This window comes from Gavialis gangeticus, unplaced genomic scaffold (genome assembly GCF_001723915.1).
Source record: "Gavialis gangeticus isolate Ggan-Ray unplaced genomic scaffold, GavGan_comp1, whole genome shotgun sequence".
NCBI lineage: Eukaryota > Metazoa > Chordata > Crocodylia > Gavialidae > Gavialis > Gavialis gangeticus.
In genome coordinates, this window is record NW_017728998.1 from 46,494,986 (window position 1) to 46,505,948 (window position 10,963).

The 10,963-nt window shown below is 55.2% G+C and overlaps 1 protein-coding gene across 2 annotated transcripts in view; it reads right to left on the bottom strand.

Annotated features, from left to right (window-relative positions):
* Positions 1-1,244: 1,244 nt before the first annotated feature.
* NDRG4 (NDRG family member 4) overlaps positions 1,245-10,963 on the bottom strand; it is a 28,746-nt gene continuing 19,027 nt past the window's right edge. Inside the window, exons 10-14 of one of the 2 annotated variants that reach the window (XM_019505850.1) lie at positions 10,419-10,466; positions 9,492-9,527; positions 8,915-8,966; positions 8,167-8,205; positions 1,245-6,300 (exon numbers count right to left, since the gene is read on the bottom strand). In XM_019505850.1, coding sequence (XP_019361395.1) covers positions 6,146-6,300; positions 8,167-8,205; positions 8,915-8,966; positions 9,492-9,527; positions 10,419-10,466 — 330 coding nt within the window. In that variant the 3' untranslated portion in view covers positions 1,245-6,145. The remainder of the gene's footprint in view (positions 6,301-8,166; positions 8,206-8,914; positions 8,967-9,491; positions 9,528-10,418; positions 10,467-10,963) is intronic. The other variant, XM_019505851.1, reaches the window with a different exon arrangement.

Consider the following 10,963-nt stretch of genomic DNA (forward strand, 5'->3'; position numbering starts at 1 on the left):
CCACGTGCGCCCTCGCGCCGCCGCTCTTCCGGGCCGGGACAGGCCACGCCCCCGCCCTACGGCTGCCGAGGGGGGCCAGAAGGGGCGGGGCCGGCTCTAGCCGCCAGCAGCCGGCCCGGGCCTCGGGGAGCCGTGGGTCCGACAGGGGAGCGGGTCCGCGTGGCTCTTGGGGCAGGCGGGGGACTAACCTGTGGCACCTGCCAAAAAGGCAACCCCCCACAAATGTAGGCTCAGCCTTGCTCAGGGCCGGCCCGTTTATTATAAACTGATGGTGGAGCCAAGCCCACCTTGACCTGCCCCGAGCCAGGGCGGCGCCGGCACGTGCGAGCCTGGCTGGGCGGAGGAGGCAGAGCAGCAAATCCCGCTGCCTCAGGCGACATCTGAAGCTCCCGGTGGGGTGGAGGATGCTTGCCAGTAGCAGGGCCACTTCTGGTTGCTGACTGACTGGTTTGGAATTGATTTGGATTGGGACACGAAACGTTTTCATTAAAAAAAGAAAGGTGATCTGCCCCCGCGCCCGGCCGCCCTTGGTGCAGCAAGGCAACAGGTGGGAGGTGACCGCTTCCCCTCGCAGCCCTGGTTGCAGCACACCTGCTGCTAGGACCGGGCCTGGCTCTTAGCCCTGTGGCTCCGGCACGCGGCAGAGTGCTGCTGCGGAGGCAGTCACCTCTCAGCCCTTTGGGAATGGCTGACTGCAGCATGGGTGCAGTCCCACTGCTTCAGGAGGCAGAGGGCACATTTACTGTTTGCCCGGAAAGGCCCCAGCTCAATTCGCTTCCACTTCACCCCTAGAAACACAGGGACAAAATACCAGGTGCTTTAACTTGCTGATCAGTAAATGGGCCCCATGTGCGCACCAGGGCTCCTGTGGAAGACAGGGCCACTAATTTCAAGCCTTGCTTAGGAGACAGGCCAACTGTGCTGCTTGCTCCGCCAGCTGCTCTTTCTGATGTCCTGCTGCTGTCCTGGACCTTTCTAGTTGTTTATGCACTAGGCACAGAGCCTGGATTGCCATAGTCCTCCATGCACAGATCAAATGTGAATTCACAGGCAGGTGCAAAGGTGTGAACAACAGCTGTCCTATGCCAAGGGGCTCATGACTTTTAAAACCAGAAAAAACCAATGTGATAATATCATCTGACCTGCTCAGCAGCAAGCCAGGGAATTCCAGAGAGCACCCAGGCTTTTCCACACCACACGCAGTCAGTCTCCGTGAGCTCCGATACAAATACCCACAAAGCAGGGAGGTTCTTAACATTTTTATTAGTTTTCAACACAGTAATCCTGTCTACATCAACAATTTTTTGTTGTTTTACATTTTGTAGTCATCTGTAAATATGGCATCAATGCAACTTCTGGGCATCAACCACCATAATGACAAAAATAGAAGGTCTCACCTCATACAGAGAAGAAGTATGAAATTCATTAAATTCCACCTGAACCAGAAAAGGGGTGTGGGGGGGGCCGAGGGAGGAAAAAAACTTCAAAAACAAACCCCAAATTAAATTAGTCAGACCACCTTAAATGTAAAACCACACATTTGTTACCAATTGCTACAAGAAAGAAAGAACAAAGGGGAAAAACAAATCCAATATATATATTATGTATAGATATTTATATATATATCATCTGAAAGGACACGCCAAAATAACAAGAAAAATTGCAGCAGTATCTACAGTCAAAAGGATTCCTACTAGCTTTCAAACATTCACATTAATGTTCAGAAGGAAGCACACGGAAGGACAGAGTCTGGGACAAACTAATACACCAGCAAGAGTTTATAGAATGGCTTGTGATGTCATACCATTGAAATGCAAGGTGTGTGTGTGTGTGTGGCATGTTCTGTTTTTATCCATACAGGAAGCAGGGTCATCAATGCACTCTCCTAAATAGCAGAGATGGGGCTGGGACATCATGTCCCAACCACCACAGGTCTCTCCCTCTCTCTGTGAGTATTTCTCGCTCCTACCACTATGCACTCCGCCTGCATCTATTCTCTTGCGCCCCTGACTAGTGTAGAAAGCTGATCCAGGTGGCTTAGGAGTCAGAGAGCTGCGTGGTTATAAAGGGCTTGAGCATGGCATGTTCACAGATGGAAACAACCAGAGCAGGGTGAGTCAAAGGGCCTGCAGACCTCTCATCCCATGCTGGATTCTAAGCTCATGAGTAACTTGTTCAGCAAAGGGGATTGGATTTCACCACCTGAAACAGGTCAGAATGGTGCCAGATAAAGGCCTCATGGACCTCGCTACTCCTTGTCCAAACCAGTTTCACCTTCCTTTGCCCAGGTGAAAGCATGAGGCAGAGGAGTCGCCTCATCCTGGCACTTAACGTAATACAGGTTTGTAACCAGGGTTCTGCCCTCACTCTTCTTGTGGGGCCTCAAGCTTGGAATAGTGCAGAGAACATGACTAATGCACTGGGTCTACACTTGGTTCTCTCGCCTCCCAATGACACGGATACCTCACTCCCCATCCCAGGGAATGGGTAACAGAATTATTTTATCTGGGCAAAGCAGCCCCACACACTGGATGTGTAAAGAGATGATGACGAGCTGCAGAAGCCTGGTTTTGTTGTGATCAGGGGTGGAGGCACCCTGGGGGTGGGGGGCAAGTGACACTGGGGAACTAACATAGTATTCAGGCAGCCCTTACCTATAAAGTATGAGATAACTTAGATCACCTTTCCCCAGGGCCCTGCCCTCCCGCTCAGGGCATTCCAGTCAGGATTGCTCTGAGGGAAATCTTCACAGGCGTGAGAAAACACCAGAACAAGCTGGCTCCCATGCCAGGGACCAGCAAGGCCTGAGCTGCTGTTGCATGCCATAGGCTCTGTACTGTTAGTTGGTGACGGAGATTGTGTTTCAGCTCATGTGCATGGGCTGGTTTTCTGGGGCAAGAGGGTCTGAATGCTATTCCCCACTGTCACGGTGATATGAAGCACATACAAGGAGAAAGCAGGCTGTGGATCAGGTACAGTGTGGTTGATGATAACATCCCGTGTGTAACAGAACAAACCCACACCCGCCACTTCAACCCTGGCTGGATAACAAACATACATGGCCCTTACCAATGAGGGATGGATCAAATCACAGACCCCAGGAAGAATTAAGCCCTTGACAAATGCTCGGTCCAGAGTGCTGAGCGAGAAATGAGTTGGACGCCACAGGAGTGGAGGGTGCTGGGGGAGGAGTGAGCCTTCAGCCTTGACAACAGGCTTCCCTCCAGCAGCTGGGGACAGGTGCAGAAGCAGATGTCCTCCTACATCCTGGTTCCTGCCTGCCTTGGTTCCTCACCATAGTGATGCTGGCACCAGAGCAACAACCGCAGTCTCCTGCCCACTCAGCAGTGGGCACAGGCTACCTAAGTCACAACATACTAATGTGTACTAATGGCAAACAAAACAAGCTGGCGTGCAGCCTGGGACACACTGATCCCCTGCACTCAGCCAGAGCTGCCTACCTCAGAGGAAGAGAGGCCTCCCCAGAGGCCCCGCCGCCTGCTGCCTGTGGGGACATGACTTCTGCTTTAGCCCCACCAAGCAGAGATGCCTTGTGGGCAGGAGTGTGAAAAAGCCACAACAGACACATCACAGATGCAAAGCTTTGCCATTCCCTAGTCTCCCAGCACCAAGCTCATCTGACCTCCACTACGGGTCAGCTAACAAGGAGGAGCCAGAAGGAACCATGGACTCCTGCCCGCTCTCTTGGAACTAACCTAGCCAAAACCTGGGACATGATGCAAAGCACGACCCTCCCACCCCACTCCACCCCACCCGCTTTGGGTTGGCTCCGCAATGGACTCCAGGCCTCAAAATGGCCCTTCTGCATCTGCTTCATGTACAGTCCTGGCCTGCTGGCTTCATGCAATTGGCCACCTACAAGCTTGTTTCCCCCCAACCACCACCCCGTGGCAAGGTGAGCATGAGAACAAACCATCAGTGAGGTCTCCAGGACACCACAGAGGATGTCAGTACCCGCCCTCCTCAGGCACTGTTACTTATTTCCCCTGCTTTCTGCCTACAGGTCTCAGCCACACAGGGCAGCCTGTTGTGCTGTACCAGCAGCAGCCCAAAAGCTGTCTGACCGTGCTGTACCAGTGTTAGGGCCATAGATGTGACCATCACCAGCTATCACAGATTCAAGCACACAGAACCACAAGGCCCCCCCAAGAGTGCCTAGCCAAGCTGTAGCCACCCCAAGGAGTAAGAATCCTGGGAGCCCCCATTGTGGAAAGTGCCATGATCAGTCCCCACATCACAGTCCTCTCCAGCTTCTGGCCTCAGCAGAGCCTTCCTGCTCTGCCACCCACCCAGCCAGACCCTCTGCTCTGTATGGAGGGGCAGACAGTAAGGCTGAGCCTGGGGACCAGGGAAGTCTGTTTTTGGTTGCTGTCATTGATTGTCCGTCTTGCAAAACACTCATTGGGAGGATGTGGGGAGAGGCAGGAGTGAACCACAGACAAGGCAACCCAAGCTTAGGTGTGGCCATGGGTCCCTTGGGAGCCCCGTGACTGGGTGTGTGTCCAGCAGGGGCTTACACCCAGGGTTTGCTCATTCCCATGCTACATCCAGAGCCAGTGGTACAGCTGGGGACTCCTCCAGTTTGTTGGAACCGGAAGGGGACTGACCCTTTCCTGGCAGCCCATGGCCTATGGGAATGGGTCTCCAGGTGCACCTCAAGTTCTCTATTCAGTGACATATTGCTATTTTCATGATTACAAGCTTCTACAGAGCTCACCCCCTAGCTTTTTTTGGGTGGGGTTGTAGGGGAGGGGCTAATGCCCCATCCTCCTGACATGTCACTTCCTGCTTTAAACAATTCAACTTCCTGTTCTGGGTGGGCAGGGTTCCTAGTACATGCTTTTGAGGCCCATCTGTACCAGGTTATTTTGCGCTGGCCAGTGAATATTTTCAGTGGGATCAAGACGAAATCCCTGTGACATCAAGGCAGCAGCCTGCCTGGGGTGGGCTGTCCCCTCACACATGCCAGTCACCTCCCTTCATGGTCTTAAGCGCACAGAACAGTGAGCAAATGAGCAAAGTTTGAGTAGATGCACCCAGGATGAGCCTGCTCAAATCTGCCCTTGGACTGGTCCCAGCCTACAGACATGTTTCCAGCGCTCATTGAAACTGGCCCCTGATCCCATGGGTGCCCTCATCCAGCCACACAGTAACATGGGGAGGGAAGCCATGTTACCGTGGTGTGGGTTCTGGTCTCCCTCTAGTGACTGGAATAGTAGTTCAAGAGCTGCCTGGCCTTTAACATGGAGCTATTTAATATCAAGAAGTCAAGATGCTGGCCAGTACCAGAGTAGGTTAACTAAGCTGGACAGTCTTTTAGCTCAAGCAATAGAGGTGCATGCTTTTAGATGGTTCTGGTCAACTCCCCTCAGGGAGAGTCATTAGAAAGCACAAGATGGTTGTGGCTGGGAGTGGCCCTTGAAGTACTTAATTTGATGTTTAACTAAGAAAACAGGACCCCTGACAGATCATTGTGTCCCCCACTCCCACACTGGGCAAGACTGAACTGGGATAGGCCCCTCAGTGACAGTTGGCACGTGGGGTATCATGCCCCATGTCAGCCTGCAGGCTCCATGTCCTTTCCCCTCTGCAGCCTTTGCTTAGGGAATCCAGCCTTTAGCTAGCAAGGCCCATAAGCAGCAGTGCGGAACCCACAACCACCTCCTCTAGTAAGGACTCATTTTGGGACACCTGGCTGTCCCATTTCCACCTTCAGCTTCTACCAGTGAAGTACGGGGGGAAAAGGGGAATAAAGCTCATGTCTGCCACAGCTCCCAAGCCAACTGCATGGAAGAAACCTGTGTACCAGCCCATGGAGAGATTCGTCACTGCTTGACTGACAACACAGTAACTTCACTGGGTCAATGTCACAGCTACTGCTAGGGATGGTCTGTGCTGTCAGTGTTCGAGTGATGCTTTCCCCCACCCCCAGGGTTTTTTCCTGACAGATTAAAATGAAGAAATAAAAACAAGAAACCAGCAACAAAGGGAAGGGAACCCCGATGGAGGGACCGTCAGACGCTGCACGGGATGGCAGTTGGGATGGTAACTTGATGCAGAACAATGCTAAATGGCTCCAGTGGAGGAGGGAGGGGAGGCAGAGACGGTGCCGGGACCGAGAGCCTCAACATGATACCTCCATGGTGTGGTTGATCTGCCCCATGGCCTCACTGCTCTCCGAATGGGTGCAGGCCCGTGGGCGGGCGCCATCCACCGAGCTGGCGCTGGTGAGAGAGGCAGTGCGGGAGCGGGCCAGACGAGTCATGCTGGCTGAGGGCACTGGAGACAGTGAGACAGAGAAAGAGAGAGAGGAGGGGGTGGAGAGGGAGCACTAAAAGTGTCTCACCAGGGGCTGCAAGGAGGAATCGAGCGGACACTGCACAAGCAAAGCCCCATCAGCAAGGTCCCAGGCTCACCTGTGGAGTTAACCACACTCGGGTTCAAGCTCCCACCTGCTCAAGCTTGGAGCATGCAGGGGAACAAGAGCTGGACTGCCCCAGGCCTGCAATGGAGGGCGTGCATGGTGGGGTCCTTCCGTCTCTCTGTCCCTGAGATAGGGGCTGAGGGGAGGCTCTTGCCACTCAAACCTAGCTGCACCAGAGGGCTGTGGGGCTGTGCCGGCAGAGGGACTGCCTAGCTAGCTATTCATGCCTGGTGCTCCCCATATCAGGCAGGTGCAATCCCACCCTCAGCCAACTCACTATCTGACATCAGTATGGCTGTGAGAAGGGCCCTGCACAAGGACACCAGTGTGCAACTGTGTCCACAAGGACACAGGTTCCTTTGCAGGTCAGGTGGGAAGCAGCACATATCCTTGGCCCAAACCAGTGGGGAAGCAAGGTGGAGGTATCAGCCTCAAGCTCTGATACAGGGCTGGAGGGACGCACTAGTCTCTGGGGTACAGTGGCCTCCATGCTGGGGCAGGGGATGCTCTAGGGCCCAGCGGCAGGAGACTGCAGAAAGGCAGCTGCCCCTCTGGGGAGATGAGGTGCCCCCAGGAGAATGGGCTCTTTCCTCCACTCACCCCTCAGGTCTCTGCTCTCCACCACTGCCCCAAAGCAGAAATCACCAAGGCCTCTGGACACCCCCCGCTCACAGTGGTGGGACAGCCCAGTGGTGGTGTATGGGTGAGCAGGCACCGTACTGGAGGCCAAACCTGCCTCCTCACCCCCCTCCCTGACCCAGTTGGGAGTCTGTAGCATGGGCGGGTGGGAGCTGGGCTGCCTTTGGGCATTACACACTGATCCAGAGGCTCCACAACACAGTGAGAGCTGCAGCCAGTTCCCTGCCCCAGCTCCAAGCTTGTGCCAGCTGCTGTAGGAATCCCACCTCCCAGAGGAAGAGTGTTTCAATGCCCATCGTCCTGTCACACAGGGGAGAGGAGGAGATCCCTGCCACAGGACTCCTCCCTTCTGCCACATCCTCCCACGCTCTCCCAGGCTAGTGCCTGCTGGCTGCTGAGGGCTCTGGGCAGGGCCCAGCCTCCTCCTGCCTGGACCAAGCTGCTTCCAGACTCCCAGGAGGCAAATGCAGCAGCCCAGCAGCTGTGCAAAGCAGGCAGCATCCCCTGCTGCCCAGCTCCTAAGTCCATCCCTGGCGCAGACACACACACACACCAGAGCAGCAGCATTGGCCACCCCATCGGCGGCACCCTGCCCAGATTGCCCAAGTGCCCGCACAGCACAACCCACTCAGCGACTGCAAGGGCAGGGCTCACTCCAGCAGAGAATCAGTAGCAGGCCCCCCTCCTCTTTCCTAGACCATCTGCTAGTCAGCTTTGTAAGTGCTGATGCCACTGGCCTGGGGCAATTGTAGGCTTTGTTCTGAAGCCACCCTTGAGCAGTTACCAACAGTAGGAGTGGGGGGGTGCCCTCAGTCACTCCTCCCTGCACCCAACCCCCTCCCTCTTTCCTGATCCAGCCTCCTCCAAAGCTTGCCTGAGACTTTTTTCACCCCAGCAAGCCCTGCAGCTGCCCTTTCTGGGTGACATATCTGTCACTGCTCCTATCTGCATGGGACATGGGGGAGGGAACAGGTGGCCAGGATGGACCCTGGGATGCAGCCCCCCTGCAGCAATGCACATGGAGCTGGTGGCAGGGGCGCATGCAGCGGATGAGTGCAAGGGTGAGCAGCAGTGACGGGTACCTGCTCCTCCACTCAGCCTCCGGTCCTTCAAGTAAGCAACTGAGAGAGACAGAGAGCAAGAGAAGGGGGCAGGGAAACAAGGGATGTTTGGAGAGAAAGAGACTGTCAAGACTGGCTCAACCCCAGGAAGCAGATCAAGTGAGATGACCACAAAATAGAGTGGGAGGTACAGAGATGGCAGGGTGGACTGGGCATATGGGCCCTGCCCACACACATGCACACACACGTGTGCACACACAGCCAACACATGCACACACACAGACATGCATGCACACAGCACCTGTTTACACTAACCCCGGTTCCAGCAATCAGCAGCAGGATGGAGTCTCGTGTGTAGCCCAGTTTCTGCAATCGATAACCACACACACAAACCCCCTTCCCCCAACACACACATACATAGAGGCCCTGCCTAGGTTGTACAGATGGGCCTTAAGTCCACTGATCATCAGCAGAAGGGATGACACACGCCTGTCCACACACACACACAAACATGCAGGTCACCACCTCTACATACAAACCCAGCACATATGTGCACCTGCATCCACACATCTTCATGCACCAACATATTTACATTCTCTCTCTCTCTCTCTCCTCCTCCACTAAGCATCTCCCCCACTCTGTGTGCATGGTGTCCTGTCCCCCACAAGACACATCTTTCCTCACAGGCACATTAGTTACAGAGCTGCACGTATGTTCCTAGGCACATGCACATTGGCACACACAAGCCTTCATGCAACACAGCACTTACTGTAGCCCATCCCTTGCAGGAAGTACTTAAAAGCTTCGGTCAGTTTTCCAGGCTGTTGTGGGAGAGAAGGTAGATGCTCAGGGTGGCACTGGCTCGCTCAAAAAGGGGGGAAGCAGGCTTTTTGGCCATGGTCTGCAGCAACCAGGGAGCCCAAGACACCCCCCTCTACAGCCCCCTCCCGATTCACCCACTCCTGGGGGATGTGTTAGTGCTTTGTAGCAGGAAATGGATGGCCACATAGGGGCTTGTGGGGGGAGGGAGCGGGATGGCCACGGCCAGGCCTGGGGGTGGATTTTGCTACAATCCCAGCAGGGAGGGAGCCCCTGCCCCATCCTCCCACCTGGGGTAGAATTGTCCATGAGGAGACAAATTAACTCTGTCCCTGCCCCACCCTCCTGGACAGCCCCACAGGCCACTGTAGCCCCTCTCTGGTGTGAATAAGAGATTCCTGCTTCCTCCTCTGTGGAGTCTAGGAATGCAGCGGGAGAAGGGGTGCCCTGTCACATCACTCTTGGGTGACTGAGCAAAGGGCATCAGGCAAAAGAGAAGGAGCAGGGTGGGGGAGCTGGGGACTCACCTGTGTGACCTGTGGGAGCCCACCGGAGTCAGCCATCTGCAGAGGGGAGCAGAACAGGGTAAGTGATGCACCGCAGGACAGATCCATCCCATACGGGGACTCAGAGTCTGCTCCTTCCCCCCGGTCAGCTGAGTACTGCTACCTATACCCTGCCACTGCAGGGCTGGGAACAGGAAGTCTGCAACAGCTGGGGCTGCCTGGAGCTTCCCTGGTGTCACAGACACTAAGCCCAGTCCTGAGCACTGCCAAGCACCCTCAGCCCCAGCTGGCTTGGCTTGAGCAGGATGAGACCCCATGTTTAAATCAAAACAGGGGTTGCAAAGGCCCCTGGGAGCCAATGCTGGGGCATGGGCATCTCAGCAGGAAGCCAGCTTGGTGTGAGAGCTCACAGCTCTGGCCAGGAGCTGGGGATGGGGTACAATGCTTCCTGTGAAAACTGGCACGTGTCTCCCCTGGTTTTCTTACCACCTGCAGGGAGGCCAAGCCAGGTGGCTCCTCCTGTGGTGGGCACAATGTGGCCTACCCTCTCCCCAGCCCTTCGACCAGGCGAAGGCCCTCAACATGGCTGATGTGTGATGTAATGCCTGACGAGGCCACAAGGTGGCCCCCTCCCAACCATTACCTGCCCCCTGGACACCCAGCAGGGCAAGCGTGGGCACTTGGGGTGGCTGGGCCACACACCCCATGTCTGGGCTCAAGTACTGGAACTAGGATGGGGACAGACCAGTGACAGGCACCCCATGGAGTAGCCCAGTATCAGCCTGGTTCCAACTGCCAAGTGCAAACTGGCAGAGCTGGGATGGAGGGGGCTGAGCAGGGCTGTGGGGCTCTGAGGGACATAGAGACAAGAGCTTGCCCTGTCCTCTCAATCCCAGAATGGCCACTGGCCTCTCCCTCTGCAGTTGAGTCACTCATGGGTCTGGTTACCTTCAGGAAGGTTGTGTTGGTTGGGTCCAGCTTGGAGTTACACTCCACCTGCCAGGAACAAGAGCAAGGTTTACCCACCAGGCAGTTACCCTCGGCCACCACCCAGACTCTGCCCTGGCCACGCCTCTTGCCTTACAGCTCCTGAAGGAGTCCTCTGACTAGGCACCCCATGTACTTGTCTGAAGGGGACACGGAGGCTGATGAAGGGGGGATGGGGGATGTGATGGAAAATTAACAATTAGCTGGGTAGAAACCAGGAAGCAAGGGAGTCTGAGAAATGGGGGCAGAAAAAAAGGCACCTAGAAAAGGGAAACAGACAGATAGAAGGGAGCTGGTCCAAGCTGTTCACCTGTTTGAACCTCTGAGGAGTTTCATAGTTTCATAGTTTCTAGGGTCAGAAGGGACCTGAGCAGATCATCTAGTCCGACCCCCTGCCATGGCAGGAAGAGCACTGGGGTCAAATGACCCCAATAAGGTGGTCATCCAACCTCCTCTTAAAAACCCCCAGGGTGGGAGCCTGCACCACCTCACATGGAAGCTGGTTC